At 42.9% G+C, this 23,827-nt stretch overlaps 1 protein-coding gene across 3 annotated transcripts in view; it reads right to left on the reverse strand.

Moving 5' to 3' along the window:
* Positions 1-20,154, reverse strand: part of cdk12 (cyclin dependent kinase 12) — an 81,309-nt gene extending 61,155 nt beyond the window's left edge. The window contains exons 1-7 of one of the 3 annotated variants that reach the window (XM_084329966.1): positions 19,702-20,154; positions 18,174-19,510; positions 17,490-17,615; positions 11,779-12,561; positions 11,015-11,194; positions 9,067-9,206; positions 6,721-6,903 (exon numbers count right to left, since the gene is read on the reverse strand). In XM_084329966.1, the coding sequence (XP_084186092.1) occupies positions 6,721-6,903; positions 9,067-9,206; positions 11,015-11,194; positions 11,779-12,561; positions 17,490-17,615; positions 18,174-19,408 (2,647 nt within the window). In that variant the 5' untranslated portion in view covers positions 19,409-19,510; positions 19,702-20,154. Of the gene's footprint in view, positions 1-6,720; positions 6,904-9,066; positions 9,207-11,014; positions 11,195-11,778; positions 12,562-17,489; positions 17,616-18,173 lie in introns of all 3 variants that reach the window. The other 2 variants (XM_084329965.1, XM_084329967.1) reach the window with 2 other exon arrangements.
* Positions 20,155-23,827: the final 3,673 nt, after the last annotated feature.

Raw genomic sequence — 23,827 nt, forward strand, 5'->3', positions numbered from 1 at the left:
TATCACTGAATGTCAAAGAGCAGGGTTACGTTCGTAACCTAACGTGTTGTTGTGATGACAATCAAAACGCGGCTTCAGTCATTACATGCGCAACGTGAGCTCTTCAGTCCTGCGTTCTACAGCCTGTGTTATCCTGTGATAACTCCTCTTGCGAAAAAAATGATTTCTTTTTTTATTCTTTTTTTTTAATATGTTTTGGCCTTAAATAGTTTCAAAATATCTGTCATTTCTGAAAATAAGTTACAAAAGTAAAAAAAAAAAAAAATGCGTTTTGGAAAATAGCTCTTTATTTGATTATCATAAAAAAGTGTTTTCTATACAGAGATATCGACATCGGTAAATATCGGTATCGGCCAGAACAGCAATATTAATATCGGTTATCGGTATCGGCCACAATTTTCACATCGGTGCATCACTACTAACAATGCTTCCGGTCCCTGTCTCTCGTAAGCTACGTCATCCCCCGCTAAGAGTCATGGGAGATGTAGTAAATACAACAGTCCTTCCATGTAGGCTAGAACGCCGTGAATTATGACAGTAGCCACTACAGTAACATCATTAAGACTGCTATAAGCCATTCTCCCTCTCATGTGTGTGTGTCTTTATGCAGATCTTTATGCAGTTTTAAAGCACCTTGGCTTTGTTCTGAATGCACTTTGTTGTGGTTATCCTACAGAGAAAATAGAATGCACTTGACTTTAATGCACATTTTGTTGTATGCAAAGAGAAAATGTTTAAATTGTACAATCTTTCAGCAGTCAGTCTGGAATTAATGTATGCATTCAAAAGTGCTGAATAAATGTTTTATGGACCCATAATAGTGATTATTAATATTATTTAAATTAAGTTTAGCCATAATCATGTCTTTTGCCATAATCAGGTAGCTAAAAAAAAATACATTATATAATTATATATATTTATATTAATAATTTTCGGCATTCAGTTTTCGGCCAACTGTTTCCTATTTTCGGTATCGGTTTCGCCCAAGAATTTCCCATTCGGTGCATCCCTAATTATTACCAACACTTGTTTGACAGTTTATGGACAACCAACAGAATAATAGTACTTGCATCTGTATCTGCCACAAATCTACGACTGAGATAATTGTGAAAATGTTTGTAACGATCATTTCAGCCCTATCCTCTGGTGTGACTATATGTCACGCATTGATTACTGGATTGTCAGACTACAATATAAAGCTCTACTAATGTAGTTGAATGACCTTTAGGGATGGGACTTTATAGCAAAAATCGCTGGTTTTTAACACATGGGATGCCTAGACGCTTTTTATCGTTAGTTCATGCCAACCTTTGAGTGCCCCCGACGCTATATAGCGTCTGTTTGCAATTTTCTTTTTTATTGCCGATTTGAATTAATATTTCATCAATCGAGCCTCGGGTTAGTGCTGCAGAGTCTCTCTGAGCTCAATTGGGAAGATACCGCCCCCTATCGTCTCTCCCTGTGGTACTGCACCCCATTACTTTAGACTGATGCAGGGGGAGTGGTCAGTTTGCTCATTTTACTTTTCTGCCAAGCCAACTGAAGAGACCACGTGATCGCCGGCCCTCAGAACAGCGACGATTATGTATTTACAGTACCAACACTGTAATCAATAATGGTGATAGATATTTGGAATGGCGATCAGGAATTGGAATAATCTTTTTGGATAACATCTGATCTCAGGTAAGAAATAAATTTTACCAGTCTTAGGATAATCAGACCAGTTTTCACAGAGATATAAGCTTTTGCCCCATGCGTGTGTGTGTGTGTGCGCGATGATCGCTGAGAAATGAGAATATATTTTTCAGCCCGCCTCTATAGCGTGCATAAGTACACATATACTATCGATAATCTAGCGTTTATTTGAAAACGATTCATAAATAGGCCGAAAAATTACAACGTTTGTGTATGCTAGAATATTCCAGTAAACGCCGTTTATCACGGAATCTATATATTTTCCTTGAAAATGAGGGCTTTTCAAAATGCTATAAACGAAAATGAACCGATAAAAAAACAATCAGTTTCGACAATGTTGACTGCAAACAAGTCATTGATAAGCGACGGCCATATTAGACACATAGCCATAATTTAACACTATCAGTGCCGGCCGTGTTTTCCTTTTTACCCCCTTGAATGCCATCATCCACTTCAATGTTAGCGTTAAAAACGCATAATCTATGTTTTAAATTATGGCTATGTGTCTAATCTGCCCGTCGCTTATCAATGACTTGTTTGCAGTCAACATTTAATATTAATCGGTTCATATCCTTTTTATAGCATTTCGAAAAGCTATTGTTTTCTCGAAAATTTTCAGAAAATAGAAATATTCCCTCATAAACGGCATTTATTGGAATATTCTCGAATACACTAGACACGGTCATTTGTCGGCCTATTTATGAATGGTTTTCAAATAAACGCTAGATTATCGATAGTATATGTGTACTTAATATGCACGCTATAGAAGCGAGCTGAGAAATCGATTTACCTCATTTCCTCAAGATCACACACGTGATACGGGACACGCTGTTATCTCAGTGAATATAGCTCTGATTATCCTAACATAGACTCCTTACCTTAGATCAGATGTTCTCCAAAAAGATTATTCCAATTCCTGATTGCCATTCCAAATATCGATCGCGTTTATTGATTGATTATTGACTGTTGTAAATATATATTCCACGCTGCTTTCCAACTCGCGATCACATCAGATCCCTCGCCAGCATAATGGAGCCAGTTGGTTCCCCCCACACAGATCCACCAGTCTAATCGAATGGCCTGCAGTTACACAGGGATAGACGATAGGGGGCGGTATTTTCCCATCTGAGCTCCTAGAGGGTCTGCTGTACCAACGGGAGACTCGGTTGATGAAATATGAATTCAGATCGCTAATAAAAAAAAACAAGCGACAATTCGCGTCGGTGGCACTCAACGGGGGGCATGATAAGACGACAATACACGTCTGTGGCACTCAAAGTGTTAAGAGAGAGATTATGCGTTCACAACGCTATCATTGAAGTGGGTGCTGGCATTCAACAGGGTTTCCAATGTTAAATGGCTGGCACTCAAACTGTTAAGATCGAATATTTGACCCCCGCCCCCGTATTGTTATTTTCTGTTTCAGTTTAAATTCAGTTAAAATGCTCAGTTTCAGTTCAATTCAGTTATTCTTATTTTTTTTATCCACTTTCTGTTTTTTCTCCCATCCCAATTTAGTCGTGCCAATTCCCCCCTCCCCTGTCTTGATCGTTGCTCACATGTGCCCCCCACTGGTCGGTCGTAGGGAGGGTTGAAGAATCTATCGCATGTCCCCTCCGATATATGCAGAGTCAGCTATCCACATCTTTTCACCTGACAGCGCGGACTCTCATTGGTGAGGTGTAACGTGTGGGACAGGGTTTCCGTTAGAATTTTTTTTTGCAGGTCTGAGTGTCCGGTAGATTTCAATCTACCGGACAAATGGGATAAATTCCGGTCAGTTTATTGAGCTTAAAAACAATTGATAGGCCTATATAAAGAATGACATCATCAAGGCATTTATAATATTTTAACTTAAAACTAGGCTACTTTTGCGTATACAGTCATTAATATATTCCAAATAAAATAAGTCCCTCGAGACTTAAGGTGTCGGTGGGCAGTCTGCCCGACATTAAACAGCAGTCTGTTATAATCACATTTTTATGAGCTAACGAATTCCGTTATATTGGACATTTGTATTAATTATATCAAGCGAAGAACTGACAAATTTGGCAGAGAGAGACGGCAACATTATCGTGGGTTTGCGTGATGACTCCACCTCCCAACGACTTGGTGCTGGTCATAATGTCCTGTGAAAATAATTCCCTCTAAGCACAATTTGATTATTTGAATTGTATTAAAATAGACAAAAATTAAATAGCCTATGCGAGGAACGAAACAATCATTGCATTTGTTTCATCGTTGCTTCACCAAGCAGCCGGTCTAATAATGACACCGCTGTGTCAGCGCGAGCTGGCTGCTGTTAGATTTACGTGAAGCATGGAGCTGCAGACCGACAGAGCAGCGGTGTTTTTAGGTCCGGTCCGGTCTGGGCTGAGCAGCGCCGCCCACCCAACAGCTGAATTGCCAATGGCTGGATTCGAGTACTGCATTCTGTGGGGCTGCAGATGGATGCTTCTCACAAAAGGAGCAGCCAGCTCGCGCTGACACAGCGGTGTCATTATTAGACCGGCTGCTTGGTGAAGCAACGATGAAACAAATGTAATTGTTTCGTTCATCGCATAGGCTATTTAATTTGAGTCTATTTTAATACAATTCAAATAATCTAATTGTGCTTAGAGGGAATTATTTTCACCGGACATTATGACCGGAGAGATTAAATATGTCGGACTTCAACAGATTTTGCCGGTCAAATACCGGTAATTACCGGCTAACGGAAACGCTGGTGTGGGAGGCTCACACTACCCTCGCCATCTCCTGTCCTTGCTGTGCAGGCGCCCTGACCGACCTGTAGGAGTCGCTGTTCACAACGACCAGATTACCACCCATCGACTTCCCTCCCGCTGACTCTGCCAATTGAGTCAGTATGACGGCCGGCCCAAGCCGGAGGCAACGCTGACAGCCGGATTCGATACCGATGTCTCTCGTGTTGGTGACGAGCGCTTAGACAGCTGCGCCACCCAGCCGCCCACAAATTCAGTTATTCTTTTTAATAGAATGGATCATTAAAATCAAAGGGTATTGCACATAAATAGGCACTTCAGAATCTGAAGTTCAGTTAATCCTTCAGAACGTTGATCGGCTCAGCTGACAAGACAATAAATCAAAATGACACCATTCACCATCGTAGCCTATATTAACACAATAATAGCCAAAAACTAGTATACTCGTTGCCCGCCATGCGAATATCGCCAAAAACTAGTTAACTTGTTTTTGGAATCGTTATTTTGTTTATTCGCTATATCTTAGGGCTGGGCGATATAACGATAATGATAAATATCGCGATATATTTTAATAATCGATAACGAACATCGAAATAAAAAAAATTGAAAATCGTTTTTTTTTTTTTTTTTTTTTCATTTTTAATTTTTTTTACCTGCAACAGGGCAGTTTTAAAACCAGAGACAGTGGACAGACTTGTCTTTCTTGCCTGCAACTTAAAGTAATGGCTTTGCTTGTCCAAATGACAATATGACCAAATTCAGATTTCTTTTTCTCTTGTCCATTTATTTTGTTTGCTTTCTAATTTAAAATACATTTTGAAACCGTCTGTACACAGTAGGCTATGTGTGCTAGCAGAACTAGACTCCAGTCACGAGTCACAGTGCACATATGCGGTGGTTTGTCCACCAAAAAAGCGCCAAAAGATCGAAAATAAACTAGCAGAGCCAGAACTGTTCAACTCCTCTGGAGCCACAGCCAGCAGAGAAGCCGGTTTACTTTAGCTTTTAAACCAGCTGCAGCCTGAGAACTGGAGTGTGAGGGGATGTAACACTAAAGATGGCGGCAATGACAAAGAATTGCTGCAAAATAAACATACATCTGTTGTTAAAAAAAAAATGCGGCTTATATATGTACACATCATTCAATTTAGCTGCTGCGGCTTATAGTCAGGTGCGGCTTATAGTGCGAAAAGTACGGTAAGTAGTATTATTACAGGGCTCTATAGCAGCGTTTCCGTTAGCCGGTAATTACCGGTATTTGACTGGCAAAATCTGTTGAAGTCCGACATATTTAATCTCTCCGGTCATAATGTCCGGTGAAAATAATTCCCTCTAAACACAATTAGATTATTTGAATTGTATTAAAATAGGCTAAAATTATATAGCCTATGCGATGAACGAAACAATCTCACCAAGCAGCCGGTCTAATAATGACATCCTGCTGTCAGCGCGAGCTGGCTGCTGATATATTTACGTGAAGCATGGCTTGGCAGGGTGCAGTACTCCAATTCAGCCATTGGCAATTCAGCTGTTGGGTGGGGGCGCTGCTGACACCACTGCTCTGCTCTGCCTGCTCCAAGTGCTCCATGCTTCACGTAAATATATCAGCAGCTAGCTCGCGCTGACACAGCGGTGCCAAATTTCTCAGTTCTTCGCTTGATATAATTAATACAAATGTCCAATATAACGGAATTAGTTAGCTCATAAAAATGTGATTATAACAGACTGCTGTTTATTAAGGTCGGGCAGACTGCCCACCGACACCTCAAGTCGGCAGCAGCAGCACGAAGTCTCGAGGGACTTATTTTATTTGGAATATATTAATGACTGATACGCAAAAGTAGCCTAGTTTTAAGTTAAAATATTATAAATGCCTTGATGATGTCATTCTTTATATAGGTCTATCAATTGTTTTTAAGCTCAATAAACTCTGACCGGAATTTATCCCATTTGTCCGGTAGATTGAAATCTACCGGACACTCAGACCTGCAAAAAAAAATTCTAACGGAAACCCTGCTCTATAGGCTAACTATTCCATTGGTAGCACTGGTGTGACCCTCTTTCTCAGTTGGTGGCACCAGAATTTCTTTTCACATCTTCAAAGATTGCTTTTGTCAAAAAAAAACCTGTCCTGGTACAAACAATGTCTCTGTGAGACAGCACGTTCCATACGATTGACTCATCTCAAAGCCCACCCTCCTGAGCAAAGCAACAGTTGTGATTGGAGGATGAAGAAATGAGGGTGAAGTTTGAGACAGGTCAACGTCACACATACACTTTCCCTCACACACTTACCACATACCTGTTGAGGTACCTTTGTCTTTTTTGAAGTCAAGTGCGTCCTGTTTGTCTGTGACTATCTCCTTCATATTGACCACACTGCGGTGGTTGAGCTGCCGTAGGATCTTGATCTCTCTAATGGCTGTGATGGGGAAGCCCTCCTTCTCATTGTCCAGGCGCACCTTCTTCAGAGCCACCAGCTCTCCTGTGAAAAGAGGCGTTTCTATTAGGGCTGGGAATACAGAATATTTAAGCAATAATACACAAGAACCCGTGGGATATCATGAATATTGCCACGGCTGTGATGTGCCGTAGGCATCACAGAGTGGCAATACTCATGACATCCCACAGGTTAGAGTGTTGCACAGTCAGGAAAAATATAGGATGAATACAGACAATTCTAGAGTCTTTTATATCGATTTCAGTGAACTTGGCGTAGATTTTTTTTCCCTAAAGATGTCTCATTGCTATGGAATTTCAAATGGAGTAGGCCATCAACAAGCTTGGCAAGGCAAACGAATGAATTACTAAGTCTAATGCAAGCGAAAGTGGGAAAAAGTCATCAGCACCTCGGACAGTTCCGGGAGTTGGGCCAGTTCAATGCCCAGGCCGTTGACTTGGTGGTGTTGAAGGATTAATTGCGGCTTTCGTTGGATTGGCATGTCTAATAATGCTGTTTTTCTGAATACCGGTAGATGTTAGGGGTGGGGGGAAAATCTATACGTAGTATTATCGATATTTAATTATTCATAATGTTTTTTTATTATTTTTTTTGTATAAGGAAGTTGCATTGTTCATTTCAATACCTGTAATAGTACAGTAGTCCACACACATGTGCATTCAGTTAAGTTGGAATGACTGGAATGACTAATACAAACAGTTCAGTTTGTCAGGTACATGCAACACAGATTAGTGTTTACATCTGTCTGCTTGAGAAAATACCATGTTCTGCAATAAAAATTATTGAAGTGAGATGAACAGACTGAACTTTATTTTATTAGATAAAACATGTTGACAGTTTTACTTTGCAGTTGAAAAAAGGTAATAAATAAAATTTAAAAGAAATTCGCAATACTCAGCGTATCGCGATATATTTAGTATCGCGATACTATCGTATAGTGACGCAAGTATCACGATAGTATCGTATCGTGAGGTCTCTGGCGATTCCCACCCCTAGTAGATGTAGGCCCGTCCTCTTTATATATCCACTCGTTTATGGTTAACAGGTACGTTAAATCAAATGTAACGTTGTCTGTGGAGTAGGTCATGTTGACACAGTTTCAATGTGATGAATGGCAGTTGAAAATGTCTACAACATTCTAAAGCCAGCGCAGTGGTATATTCATAGTGATTTAACCGTGTGTATCATGAATATACTCATGGTTTAGAATGCTCTCAACCAATCACAATGCGTGATCGGACCTACCTGTTGTATAATAAGGTATATACCGCCATGAATCCATAAAAAAGGTATGGATTTTTACTATATCGTCGTCAAGGATATGTAAAAATCATTCCAAGTTAATCCAAAAGTTGTCCCTTGCTGCAGTATTAAAGATTTTGCGATAGAAAAGTTATAAAATATACCCATTTGAATGAAAAAGCACCATGACAATTGTATTGCAATAAAAGACATCAAAACAATGTCACATTAGGTGTGAATACACAACACTGTATTTGCTCTAGAAAAAACAAAAAGAAATATTGTGAGATCATATTTTGACCATATCACCACTAGGTTTACTTTCCTTTTACAAGTACTACTTCCAAGGCGTTTTACAATTTACCATATTGACACGTCAACCATTTTGCTCTTATGTCATGCTCAGGTTGGGATTCCTTTCCACCCTGTCCCCAAAGTGTCCCCAGTGGAAACTCTGGTCAGAACAGAGAGCACTGCGCTACACAGGACAGGACCACACAGCTGCACATGGAAAAGCAAAACAGATCCCATCTAGGGAATATTCTTAAAGGAACAAGCCAACATTATGGGAAATACACTTAGTCTTCTCCAGAGTCAGACAAGAAGATCGATACCAATTTCCTCTTTCAGTAGAAAGCTATCCGGCTGCAAGTGAATGGAAGCGGATACGGACTATGAGCCTAGCTTAAAACTCCGGGTGAGGTGTTTTTGACCAACAGCTAGGTTAGCTGGCCCGTATCTGCTTCAATTAATTTGTGCTAAGCTAGGCTATCTTGCAGCCGGATAGCTTTACACTGAACGCACAGAGGGGGAACCGGTATCCATCTTGTTGTCTCGACTGTGGTGAAGACGGTAAGCACATTACCCATAATATTGGCTTGTTCCCGGTTCCTTGTTCCGACACGAAGGCGGTATCCTAACTTCAAGTGTAACTCATATTCTCACCCGTGTCCTTGTCCTTGGCCTTGTACACCTGTCCATAGGTGCCCTCTCCTATGATACCGATGATGTCGAACTTGTCCACGCAGCGCTTCCCCCAGTCGCTCTGGGTCTGTTTGCGCTCGCCGTAGCGGGGGCAGCAGAACCTGGAAGAGGAGGAGGAAGTAGACGGAGTCAGTCACAGTCACTAACAAAAACACAGACACTAGGTAGGGACAGGCGTGAGTAAACCATTACTTGAGAACTCGCCGTTTAAAATGTTTTAGGGTGCTAGATTATTTTTCAGGAAGAGGATGCTGGAAGCTGTGGAGCATGACAACGTCACTGCGAAAAGGCTTGTTGCGTTGGGATACAGCTAGCTTAGTGTTATCTAAAAGATATAAACAGTGGTAAATGTTTGTACATTTCCAAATAAATGACCCACTTTGCGTAGCGTTCATTGACTATTGATACGTTCCATGAGCGGAGAGTCCTGCTGCAGACTAGGTAAGGTAATGTAAATATTACAAATGGTAACTTGACTGTTTGACAGACAACACTCATTAACCCATTCTCTGCCACCACTTTGATCATCCTAAACCATACTCTGCCAGCGCTATTTGTCTATGGAGATGTTCACCTTCTTTGCAGGGCTATAACTTTTTTAATTGTATTGCTAAATTGACATTACTATGGTCCATTCAACATCAATTATCTATCGTTCAGGATGTAGGAACGTTTTACTTTTTCATTCACACATTCATACTAAAATACCGTCTAGAGTATAAATATGTTTTTATCGTTTTCTGCAGTATTTCATAGAACGTGAGATATAGGCATAAATGCATATATTAGATTATCAAATGCAGTTTGATACCGATCCATGCTATATTAAAAATGTCAACTGTACATGGTCCTAAACGTCCGGACTGATCATCTGCGGGTGAACGGAGGGGGGGGGGGGGGTCGTTTATAATTCAATGACAGACGTTAAATGATTTATGTAGTATGGGCGATATATTGATCAGAGCAGTTTGTATCGAAAATGATAAAGAAAAACGCTGAAACTCACCCCAGTCTCCTCGTAGCGTTGGGCGATGAGAATGGAGCAAACAGATCCCAATTATGGGATGTTGATCGATGCGATCCATTTCCGGTTTGTATATTACTAATACACGTCCAAATCATGTTGATTATTGAGTTATGGCAAAGATCCATATCGACGGTGTCTGTATTGAGCCCCGGGACAGATAAACGAGTGGCCGGACGAAAATAGGGGATGGACCGAGCTCCAATGGGCACTTCCGGTTTGGCAACTCGCCGATCGGCAACCAGGTGGCGGTATTGAAGCGTTGCAGAGTTGTGATGGCTCAGACAGCATCAGCCAAGACTCTGTGGGTGAAATATGAATACCATGACGAAAATATGAAATATTGATCTCAAACACGCCTTACGGCGTGATTGGCAGACAACGCATGGTGGAGAAACCCGCCTTAACACGTGATTGGCGGAGAATGGGTTAAGCATTGTGTATACTCCTGTGCATTGTTATGACCGCAGAGTGAGACATAAAAGCGGTAGCACGTGTGTGTGCACGCATGTGTGACTCCACGCAATATTTAGTTATTGCTGCTGCCTTGCGTTTAAAAAAAATTGATTTCCCTAAACAATTACTCAAGCACTACTTTAGGGGGCGAGTGGCTCGGAAGGTAAAGCAGTCACAGGAGGTTCGCGGTTCGATTCCCGCTCCTCCCGGGCGTGTCGAAGGGTCCTTGAGCAAGACACTTAACCCCTAACTGCTCCTGATGAGCAGGTTGGCACCTTGCATGGTGCGAGGAACAAATTATAAAGCGCTTTGGATAGTCCATTTAGCTACTTGAATTCATGCGAGTGCTTGATCTTGGGGAACATTACTTGTGCTCATCCCTAATATTAGGTAGTAAGAAAGACCGTGGAAATAAGAATAAAAACTTACTTTGGTCTCTTCTTAAAGACTGTTTGAGATAGTGGAGGCAGGTGCCCAATGGGGGACTGTGGGGGCGAGTGGTCTCCTCCAGCCAGGGTGGGGGGTAGGGGCAGGTCGATTAACGATGGCCGATTTCGCACCTCCTTCTCCTTCCTGGACTGTCTCTGAGGAGGGGTGGCCTTCTTTGGACTGATAATGGACGAGACATGAAAACTTTAGGAAGAAGCCGTTTGTTTAGCAACAGAACAGAAACAGTGAATTAATGTGGTGTGAAACTGGTCTTTATTGCTCCGTGCAGACTGCAGGCTAAAGTGGCTCTTGACATGGTTAGTACCAATGGATACTACCGTCTACAGTGTCTAGGAATTCATTAAAAGCCGATATTCACTAAATATAATATCCCGATACTCAAGTGTATCAATATAAATTTTGTACACCCCTAGTGCTGCATGCGACAGTTTTGTTATTGTTCTTTTCCTGCATTGGGGTCAGTTCAGTACCGTGAGCAGTTCAGACTGGAATCCGAAACTGGCCACATTAAAAAAATTATGTGGATACATTTTTTTGTAATGGCAATAAATCCAAATTGAGCACTGATGGTTCGTTCTTCTCACCCGAAGCAGTCTAGCAGTGCGGCTGCTTTCATTTCAGGAGCATGTGCAGCCAGGAGATACACGCAAGGTACCGCATACACTCCTCTACATTGGAAAATAATTGAATGCAGCCGCGCTGCTAGACTTGGCTGGAGGGTGAACGTAGCCTAGGCCTCTCACCTGTCCTGAGCGTTTCCCAGCAGGATGGGTGGCAGAGGCAGGAGGGGCAGAGTGGAGGTCTTGTGTAGCGGGGTCTGGCGGGCAGGGCTGCGAGTGGGAGCCGGGGCCGGAGACCTGACCTGGGACATGGCCTGGGACATGGCCTGGGACATTGCCTGGGACATGGCCTGGGACATGGCCTGGGACATGGATGAGATGAGAGCTGTGGAGGGCTGGAGACTGCTTTCTGACGGAGTTGGCGGCAATGGGACGTAGGCGGTTTGACTAGGCGGCATGGGGGGAGAGGGCTGTGGCGGAGGAGGTGGTGCGGGAGAGGAGAAGGAGGACGGTGGAGGTGCGGGTCCCTGGTCATCGCCAGCGGTAGTGTCCTCGGTTATGGGAGCCGGGGGCGGGAGCGGGGGTGGGGGTGGGGGTGGGGGCTGGGGTTCTGCTGCCACCACCAAGTCCCTCTCTGGCTGCGCAGCCTCAGCCTTACGGGGCCGCGAGGAGGAGCCTGTGGTCCTACGTGGCGCAGGAGGAGGAGGAGGGGGGGAGGCGGCGGCGCTGCTACCGCGAGCGGCCGCCACCGCCGCCTGCCGCTCCTTCTTTTTGCGGCTCAACTCTGCTCCCAAGCTGGAGTTGAGTGGCAGGCGGGAGGGAGGGGAGCGGCTGGTTGGTCGAGTGCTGTGGGACCCGCCCCCTGTCCCGCCAGAGGACGAGTGCTTTTTGTTGCGAGAGCGAGAGGAGGAGCGATGGGAAGAGGCATACAGCATGGGCGAGCGGCTTCTGGAACGGGCCGAGCGCCTGGAGAAAATGACAATCGTTAGATCGCCGTTTCAAGGATGAATAACAACTAAATGGAGATGAATAGGGACAAAAATAGGTTGTATTTTGTGATATGTGAAAATGCTCATCAAAAATAATAATTGGTTGAAGATCACTCCCAGCCACCAGATATTAATTATATTATGACAGAAACAATACCAGGCAGGTACCAGGTTTTTTTCCTGCATAGAACATTTGAGGCGTTGCCCAGTGTTGGCAAACACTATAACGAAGACATTGTGAAGGAGACTCCTTTATGGGGCTCCTTCATACACCCTATATATTTTATTTCACTATACATGTCTCACAATAATCCAGCGTTACATTCATTTCAAACCTTAAACAGTAACTGGACATGTCTGGTTTGTCAGGAGTTAAATGATGCAGGTGATCTTGATTAGTTGATCAACCAAGCCTCGGTTTAAAATTAGATGCGTTTACAGAGTTGTTGTTTTTTGCATAGTACCTGCCAAGAGATGTGTTTAACTTGCTTTTTATGGATATTAAAATACTATATTTATTATTTGTAGGAATGCTTCTCATTGTGTTCTAAAGTCTTTCAGTGCACAAGGTATGGCCAGCCTCGTCCCAGACGTAATGACAGTAGTATTTCAGAGCAGCAGCTTTATCTGACTAGTGCACAGAGGACAAAGTTGCCAACACGGAAGCCTGCCGCTGGTGCAACAACAGTGATTAGACACGATCGGTACACCAAGGAAAGCAATCAGTGGAGTTGTTTAGACTCTGGCTAAAGACTGGAACCAACACTAAAAAGAAGCGTTGCTATCAGATTATCGCCATATAGACATTATCCCTGAATCTAGACCCCAGTAGGGTCTCAGGGGTCCTGAGAAATGCTAATGCTGGACAGTGCAACAAGCGCATTTCACGAGAGGAACAGTAACTAACAACCATAACGTCAACACTGTGAACACACAAATGTTTAATTTGCAAACATTAAGACAAATTGCTAATATTTTAAACCTTGCAGAGTTCATCGAGGCTGGCTAGATAATAGTCTACTTTAGAGAGAGTACTGATAGAGAAAGCAGCAGGAGAGGTGAAAGGTAGAATATTTGCTACAGTAAGAATCAATGTTATAGTCCAACATGCCGGATCATAATCACGAACAAGACACCGTCAATTTGTCAGATCAGAGAGCGAGTCTTTCTACTAAGGAGATATGGTCAGGGAAGGTGTACTGTAGGTATATTCTCAAGAGTTAACTGTGATTAGAATGGAAGCTAAACATTAAAAAACATGTAGGTTAAAAGTTTACCCAGTTTTATTTAGGCTATATACTATTATTTATTAAAAAGGTCACATTATGAAATACTCACTTTTTCAGTGCTTGTGCACATATTAGGGGTGTAAGGCTACACACATCCGTACCGAACCGTTTCAGCACTGGACCTTAGGTTCAGTACGGCTGTGTACCGATTACCAAACGATTACAATGGTATTTTAACCACTAACGACCGCACACATAACTTTTTTTTGTGTCCAGAATTTAATTTAAAACTTCCAAGTTCACCCATTCTTTTTTTTTTTTTTGTCTTTTTCCCCCTCCATTTTCCTCCCATCCTAATGTTAGTCGTATGCCAATTCCCAGTCCCTTCCTGGTCGCTGCGCTTTACCCCCCACAGTCAGATCATTTGGGAGAGTGGAGGCTACCACGTGCTTCCTCCGACACACGTCCAGCCAATCACCGCTTTTCACCTGGCAGCGCGGATTCTCATTGAGAGGGCGTAGCGTGTGGGAGGACCACACTATCCCCCTCACGTCCAATCCGCGCTTAGCAGGCGCCCCGACCGAACTGTAGGAGTCGCTGTTTACAACGACCCGGACCCACCCCGCCAGCTTCTCCCACCCTCTGATACAGCCAATTGTATCAGTGCAGACGGCCAGCCAAGCTGGTGACAACCCCGGAGCTGTGAGCTGGATTCGAACAGGCGAACCAAGCTCACAGCTCCGGGGCTGGTGACGAACGCAATCTCCGCTCGACCACCTAACCGCCCTTCAAGTTCACCCATTCTAAAAATATTATTTGCGCAAAGAGCCAGGTGTTCGTTCAACCCACACACAGATTACCTGTAAATTTGTTCCCGATTATTAATAAATTAAGTCGATTATTAATTTCAATATAGAATATTCGTTGACAGCCCTACAAGTACAAGTAGTTAGTTACAGCACACTACATCAACCCTGAGTGGAACATGGAAAGCCAAACTTTCCCCCACTGTACCGACAACCCGTACCGAACAGTGACTTCAAAACCGAGGTACGTAACGAACCGTGGTTTTTGTGTACCGTTACACCCCTAGCACATATTTAGGTCTCTGATGGGCCTACTAACACACAAGCTGTGAAATAAGACAAGACGGTCCAATGTTTCTGGGCTGCGTCGGTCAGAAAACATGTGCTCCAACAAGCCATTCAGACTTGACTCTCGTCACTCTGGGCTCATAGCGGCCGGGTACTTATGCACAAACAGAGGTACCACCCAATCACCACACATAAAGAACGACAATAACTGGTCTGTCCAATTTCCTCTTTCGACTTCTTTGAAAATGTGTGACTGTTTACCGAAATTCATCTTTCCATACAGCCGAGGATTATGTAATGGGAGCTCACAGTTTTCACTCGACTTGACACAGTTCGACTGTGCAGCCCTCCCCACACAGCAAATCCTATGACCTATACTCTATACTCCCCCTTCTAAACCCCACACGGTTCCAAGGTTCACTTTTATAATGCAAGACTAAAATAAAATGGCTGACTGTAAACCGTGCAGGAAGCCTAGCTATAGAAATGTGACTGTATATATTAGTGTTTTTATTTTTGATGGACATTAATATAGAGCTCCAAAGAGCTGGCTCGTTTCTCACCTTGTTCATAGCTGCATCCATGGTTCTGTATGATCACTCTCAACTTGCTGCTGGGCTCCTATTACTTTGACTGGTTGTCATTAGTTTTAAATTTGTAATAAATTGTTTCGTTTTTCCACAATATTACATTTTAGCACAATGCTAGGCTGTTACAATATTGCCTATACTTAATTATTTTAACATAATATATCGGATAGGCATACAGACCCTCATCTGCACCTTTGTTTACAGTACAGTTTATTTTTCCTCCTATTTGATATTCAGAGTTAATGATACTGTTTACACTGTTTATTTTGTATACCATTACCCTGCCCATACCTGTACCTCCCCTCCCCCATGCTGATATGACGTCCAAATTTCCCCAAGGGGATCAATAAAGGAATATCTTATACAAGTTATCTGTTGATGTTGCACCCTACATAATTTAAGAGGCATGCATGGAAGTCAGTACATTTCAAAACAATAACTATCGTTTCCAGCATGTTCTTTGATTTGGTTCATATTCAATTTATTGCAAACTGTAATAGGCCTGCTGTCATTTCTGCTCTACAAGCAGGATCGCTGCCACAGAGCCTTTACTTTGACACTTCCTGTCTTCTGTCATCTTCCATGCCTGCCTGTACATGGGGTGCAACGTCATCATAAAACTTATATCAGCCTAGAATTGTGTGTTAGTTCAAATTGTGCAAAAACAAAGCCATACATCGCAAACTTACCAAGTAGTAGGAGCTCGACAGCATGTTTAGATTGATCACAGAGCAAGCATTGGATGCTAGGCTTGGCGATATTGTTTATACATTGTAGCACACGGCGACGATAATGGCCCTCATCTGTCCCCAATAACATAACGATATTCAATTATGCAACGCCTGTTATGAACCTATAGTCAGTCTCTCTCTTTCCCTTTCTCTTGCTTCACCACATTTTTGTAGCCTATCAAAAAGAAATAACATTATGCGAGCCTACTTTCTGACCATGTATATAACGTTACCACATGTAGCCTAACTTAGTGGAGAAAACTTTGGAAAGATGTCAGCTCTTGTGAGCAAAATAATGTAATGCATCAACAACGTGAAAGTGGTGGAATGCTCAGTCCCTCCAATGATAGCCTCATAGCTCTCCAAACTCTGCAATATAAAATATGGGAAACCATAGGAACTAGGGGTGTAAAGGCACACGTACACGTATCCGTACCGTTTCAGTGTGTACCGTACCGAACGGCTGTGTAGTGTACCGAACGAATACAACGGTATGTTAACCACTAACGACCGCCCACCGGGGGCTGTTTTTTTCACAATCTAATATTATTATTTAAAAAGAAAAAAAAAAGAAAAATTGATTAATAATTTCAATATAGAATATTCATCGACAGCCCTAGAAGTACAATTAGTTACTGCACCACCCCTGAGTGGAACATGGAAAGCCAAACTTTCCCCCACTGTACCGAAAACCCGTACCGTGACTTCAATACCGTGGTTTTTGTGTACCGTTACACCCCTAATAGGAACAAATAACTCCTTAAAGCACAGACAACAGTCTATATTCTAACCAAACAATTACCAACTGAGAAGGTTTAGTCAAAGTTTAAGCAAACACAACACATTGGATTTGCAATATGACTTACCAAGCCGCAGATAACGTAACATCGTTTCCGATGGGGGAAAGGCAGTCGGGGATCGTTTTATGCACTGTCACTTTATCAATTCTGATTGGAAGCTGAAATGCATGAATCTTCCCTCGATATTGTAGTTAATTTTAGAGCAAAGGTCTGTCAGGCTTAAAGCAATATCGTCAGTAGGGGAATTTCAATATCGCCAAAGCCTATGATGCCACTATAAACGAGGGATGCAGTGGATTAGAAATGAGCTCTCTCTTTGGAATTGCATATTGGTGTCTGTGCAAAGATAAAAAGCACTAATATGCAGTTACATTTTTGAAGCCAAGTGGAGCCATCCTACTACCCGTCACCAGTCACCACCACCGCTCTATACCCTTCCGACACAAACACCTGCCAAGCACCTCAGAGCTTTTCCTGTTTTATAGGATGTAGGTCCAGTGGAACCTGGACATGGAAAAGGGGGTGCTTTCCTGACTGCTACAGTCAACTTCCTACCCACGTCACGTGAAGATCTAGCCAAGAGTTTGCTGGAAGGAGGAAAGAGCAGCAGGTTAACGAGATCCATCTGACCTTTAGGATTACACAGTATGCTGTTCATATTAAGTTTTATGGTCCAATTTGTACATGGATGGACCTGCATTCATTTCAATTCTAATAATGGGTGTGCTGATTTGCATGTCTGATTAGGTCACATGACTGTACAAGCTTTGTATTGACTTGATAGAAACTGGTCTAAAATCAATGTGTTTTCTATGAAACTGTATGGGCTCTATATGATATTGTGCTCTGCTTAACAACAACAGTACGTGTACGTTCTGGCCAGGCTTGTATTTAGGTGGATCTGAGAATAGTTTAAATTACAGCGACGTTTGTATTGTTGTGATCTGTACTTCTTAGAAGCTATATGAATACAGGAACTGGTCTATGCATCTGAGAATTACATTCGTTTTTTTTTTTTACATTAATAAGGTGGTTAAATATTTTTAAACAACGTAGACTGTTTATTACATGCCTCAGCTGCATTACTTTGTGAGCCATGAGTCTGCTAGGAAGTGGTAGGGAGTCCAACCCCAGGGGACACTCACCGTGACAGGGGGCTGGTGCTGGAGGACCGGCGGTTACCATAGGGGCTGATGGAGCGTCTCCGGGAGTAGGGGCTGCTGTCCCTCTCGTAGCTGGACGACCTGTGTCTGCCATAGGGGCTGTCTGACCTCTGCCTGCTGCGGCGAGACATCTCCCGGTAGGGACTGGGGCTCTGCTGGGCTGGCCTGCGCCTGTGGTAGCTGTCCTCCCCCTGCTGCCCATACCCAGTACCCAGCGGGCTGTCACTGCCGGCCCCTCTTCTGGGACTGGGGGACAGGGCATTGCTCGTCTTCCGACGGGGGCTGCTCCTGCTCGATGGCTTAACCTTGGGGCTGGACTTGTGGCTCTTTGTGGCCTTGCGGTGGCTCTTCTCTGTCCGGTTCTTCTGGGAGGAGCTGCCGCTGCCCTCCCCTCGTCCCTCTCGTCTTTGCTGCTTGTCCCGACGAGACTTCCCCGAGCGGCTGCTCTCCTTGCTGCGAGACGAGGAGGTGGAAGACGTGGCGCTTCCTACACTGGCGGCAGGTGGCACCTGGGAGGAGAGGACAAGCTCCCCGCGCTTTGAACCAGAGTCCGCCTCAGTCTGCTCCTGGCGCCGGGTTCCAGAGCCAGCCGAGGGGGCCACAGCAGAGGCGTTCTTCTTCTCCTTGTCCTTGCCAGCAGAGCTCACCTTCTCACTGTCCTTGATGCTCTTTTTCTTGACACCGTGATCCCCATCCACCAGTGCCACAGTCTGCGCAACTTTACTGGGGTCCTTGGGCTTTTTACGAGCATGCCTGTGCTTTTTGCTCTCCCTACCTGCAGCGGTGCCGCCCCCCTCTGCAGCGGGGTCTAGTCTGCCCTCTGCCCCGCGCTCCGAGGGCTTGGAGGAGGAGGGTGGGTCCGAGAAAGTGTCAGAATCGGAACTGATATCATCGTACTCCACCAGAGGCTTCACCGTGTTGACGGCAGGAGGCGCAGTGTCGCCGAGGGTAGAACCCGCAGGGCCCTGTGCCGCCGAGGACTCGCGTTTAGTCGATTTATGTCGTTTGCGCTTAGAAGTCGACGTCGACGACGTTGACGATGATTTTGATTGAACCTTGCCGTCTTTACTCGCCGTGTTCCCCGCAGAGGCTTGAGGCGGGACCTGGGTCTTGTTCTGGCCACTGGTTCCACTTGAAGGCTGCACGGCAGCGCTACTAGTGCTCGACTCCGGCTTCCTCTTGGTCCCATGATGTCGATCCGACCCAGGGCCAGGCATCCCTCACGTCGGCGACGGTAGCTCTCCTGAGCGTGGGCCTCGATGGCCCAAATTCATTCACGGGGGAGAAACGGTATTCCAAAATGTCGTGTTACGAACCAGCTGAAAAGAGAACAAAGATAATAAACAAACCAGGGCCGCCGCTCACGTCGTTCAGTCCTGATGCGAGTTCATTCCAATGAGGTCGCCGGCATCATGGTTAATCAAAGCAGAAAAAGACCAAGGTTATCCAGTTATGCCCCCAAAACAACGCCTGTGCGTTCAGTTACTCAGTGGATGAAAAAGGTCCAAACCATAAATCGGAGCATTGTGGTCTCGTCTCCGTTTCTATTGAGCTAGCCTGTTAGCTAATGCTGAGTGGCTAGCATGCTGATTCGTATAAAAAAAGGTCCCTTTGTAAATACTGTCCTTGTCCGGTACCAAGCTTAGTAAAGGTGTATTTGTTACACAGAATTACGGTTTTAGAGTTCAGAAACAAGTAAATGCCGTCATTAAAAGGCGATCTTGTTTCTCGAACAAAATGAAAACTTGACCCGGTTGGTACGGTTCAGCTACATGTTCCCTTTAATATAAGTTTTATCTCCTATAAATTCAATATAGACCAGAAATTATTATATATTCGTGTGCAGTAGATGTTCCAGTTTATTATCAATGGCTCTGGGAATCAACCAGGCCTATATTTAGGGCGATGCTAGTGGATTTAATAACATCCACGGCCCTATCTGAAGGAGACTACAAACGCCATTGTGGCTCCTGTGACTAGCTGGTTTTCCGCACAGTAGCATGAACCGGAAACCCAGCATGCTGTCAATCTTCAAAGTATCTTAGCAACGTCCTATCAAGAGACATGCCCCGCCTTCTGTATTCGTCTTAGCGCGCCGTTGATGCTATATTTGGTGTGGCCAGTAGGGGCAAGCTTGATAAACTGACAAGAACAAAAATTGTTCCAACACTTTCCAAGTAAATAACTACATTCCATGTCAAATAATGAGGTGAAAGGAAGACGCATAGCCTACCCCCCCCCCAATTTTTTTTAAGTATCATGGTAAATTGGATATCGGTTAGCCTACCATAGAAGAGTAAATGTAAGTTGTCAACACATAATACATAATATTATCTGTTTAAAAGTCTACCGGTAAGCTTATTTTTAATTGCCAACAAACTGCATTATATTTAGGCTACGCAGGTCTAGTTGGTAAATTACCTGAATGAATGAATGAATGAATGAATGAATGAATGAATGAATGAATGAATAATGAATGAATGAATGAATGAATGAATGAATGAAAACTTTATTTAACAGATTGCAGAATGGGTACAATACAGTACGGCTCAATACATACAATTGTTAAGGGGATGCAGACCTGAGAAAGACGTTTGTCTTGTTTCCATCAGGGTCCCCCATTTTCAATTCATAGTGACATTTATGACATACACAACATACATGACATTTATGGTATATAACGATTAGTTCAGCTTACATTTAAAACAAATGTATCATCTCGTCTAATATTACAGAATAGAGTATCTATGTGATTGTGCACACCTTTTTGTGTCCAGGTGCAGGATAAAAGTACATAATGAAGATTGAAGAAAATGGATATCCGCACTGGATTACAGTTCCCATTCCCAATACTTTAATGATTACAAAAGCAACGTTTCAACACATCAGACACATTTGTATACATGCCTATATCAACATTTGATATAATGATGATACCTTTTTAAATGTATACAAAATGCCTAAACCAACCCAGTCCTCCTTTCAACCCTCAGTTCTACCCTCCAGCCAGACTGGAGAAATCAATAGTATGCAGCTGCAGAGCCGCAGAGCCAGCGGCGCTCTCAGGGCCGCGCTCTGACGGCCGCGCTGTGAGGGCCGCTCAGCAGCGCCACCCACCCAATGGCTGAATGATTGATTGATTGAAAACTTTATTAACAGATTGCAGAATGGGTACAGTACAGTACAGCTCAATACATACAATTGTTAAGGGGATGCAGACCAGAGAAAGACTTTCGTCTTGTTTACATCAGGGTCCCCCATTTTCAATTCATCGTAACATATATGACATGGATGACTTAGATAGACAGTACTGCTACATCTATACATTTATGACATACCAGATTTGCAAATACAGTACGGTTTGTGATACGAGAAGAGTCCAGAAAAAAGAGTATATACATTTGACGTAGAAACTGTACACTGGAGGAGGTTGGGTAGGTGGGGGGGGTGGGGGTACTGTACATTGGAGGTGGTTGGGTGGGGGTTGGGTAGGAGGGGTGGGTGGGGGACACTGTACAACTGTACAAGCAAAACTGTACATTGGAATATTGACAAGACCATATTTGGTCATTTTTACTGTACATTGGAGGGGGTTGTGTTAGGACATTTACAGGGGCCAATTTCGAATTGCAGTCTCCCGTAGGTGTTCTTTGAGAGTGTTTTTGAAAGTGGGTAGTGATTCACATTCCTTTACAGCTTTGGGTAGGGCGTTCCACATCGATGTGGCATAATTGCGAAACGTGTTTAGTCCCTTGTTTGAGCCGAATCTGGGTTTAACATGATTTGTGGAGCTCCCTCTGGTGTTGTGATCGTGGTATTCACTGACCTTTGGGAAGTATTTTGACATGTACATGGGTACCTTGGTCGTGTAGTGTATCTTGTAGACCAGGCCCATTGCAAGTTGCTGTACTCTGTCATCTACTCTAAGCCATCCTAGGTTGTCAAAGTGGGCAGGGGTGAGGTGGGTTCTAGAAGTAAGGTCAAGCAGTAGTCTGACCAGTTTGTTGACCAGTTTGTTGAACCAGTGAATTGGAGTATTGCACTGTGCGGGCACAGCTGTGAGATCCGCGCGAGGCCAGATATCTTGAATGAATGCGTTTATTTATTTCGAACATAAATTGAAAATAAATAATAATAAAAAACTAGACAATTTATTGTCTCTTTCCACAGCAAAACGGTAGGCAAGGCACCTTGGTTGAGAAATGCAGGCTTCAATCTATGTTGTTTAGTCTATCTGTTCAGTATACTGTTCAGTACTGTTTCAAGATGCACAATGAGATCTTCTGAGAGAATTGTTGAATAGATACACAAATGTTCTAGAATATTTGATTATGACATCATACTGTGCCATCACAAATGTTCTAGAATGTACTATTATGACATCATACTGTGACATCACAAATGTTCTAGAATGTTTGACTAGTGCTGTCAGGCGATTAAAAAAATTAATCTAATTCATTACAGGATTTGTAATTAATTAATCTAATTAGTCGCATTTTAATCGCATAACCATTTTATGCCTGATATTCTGTATTTTATAATCATATTTCAAATTGCATGTGTCCGGATGGCAGAATTCAGTACTGTATCTACAAAACCTTCTGTTTAATCATCTTCCATTAATTAGGTCTGGTCAATTTGAGCATGGTGTTATTCACAGTCAAAGATAAAAAGAATTTAATTGATATTCTCATTTGGTTCATTACAATTTACTCAAGCCTAGTAACAGACACAGTATTTCTGACACTGGGAATACATTCCCTGAGATCCATACTGTAGATGTCCCTAGAATCAGATACCAAGAACATGCAAATGGATCATATTAAAAAAAAGTCTGTAAATATGTATTCTACGTTCTTATGGAATGAATGAGATCAATTTAAAAAAATGATAAAATAAAAATATATATATTTTTGTAATTAATTTTGAGTTAATTTTCATAACGCGATAATTTGCTGTGTAATTAATTAGTCTAATTAATGCGATAAACTGACAGCCCTAATTATGACATCATACTGTGACATCACAAATGTTCTAGAATGTCCTATTATGACATCATACTGTGCCATCACAAATGTTCTAGAATGTTTGATTATGACATCATACTGTGACATCACAAATGTTCTAGAATGTTCTATTATGACATCATACTATGACATCACAACAGAACATGTTTGAGTTCATTTGAATAATATAAATAATATGTTTGGTAAGGCTGTCCCCGAAGCCTGTTTTTGGGATTCAAACTTCGTCAGGGTTCTTCGAACGGACGTTCGAACCTTCGTTTTGAATTAAAAAAATTTAATAAAAAAATAGACAATTAGACAAATAGACAAAAAATAGACAATTCCAAAACGGTAGGCAAGGCACCTTGGTTGAGAAATGCAGGCTTCAATCTATGTTGTTTAGTCTATCTGTTCAGTAATGTTCAGTACTGTTTCAAGATGCACAATGAGATCTTCTTCTTCTTCTTCTTCTTATTTGAATTTCCGGCAGTGTAGACGCATCGTGGCGTATTACTGCCCTCCGCAATTGTTTTTATGGGCTCTTCGTCTTCTTCTACTTCACCTTCTTCTTATCCTAACAATCATCTTCACCATCGCTGTTTTACCCTTAGCCTCTGCCATACCAGTAAC

This window comes from Notolepis coatsorum (assembly GCF_963971535.1).
Source record: "Notolepis coatsorum genome assembly, chromosome: 14".
Classification (NCBI taxonomy): domain Eukaryota; kingdom Metazoa; phylum Chordata; class Actinopteri; order Aulopiformes; family Paralepididae; genus Notolepis; species Notolepis coatsorum.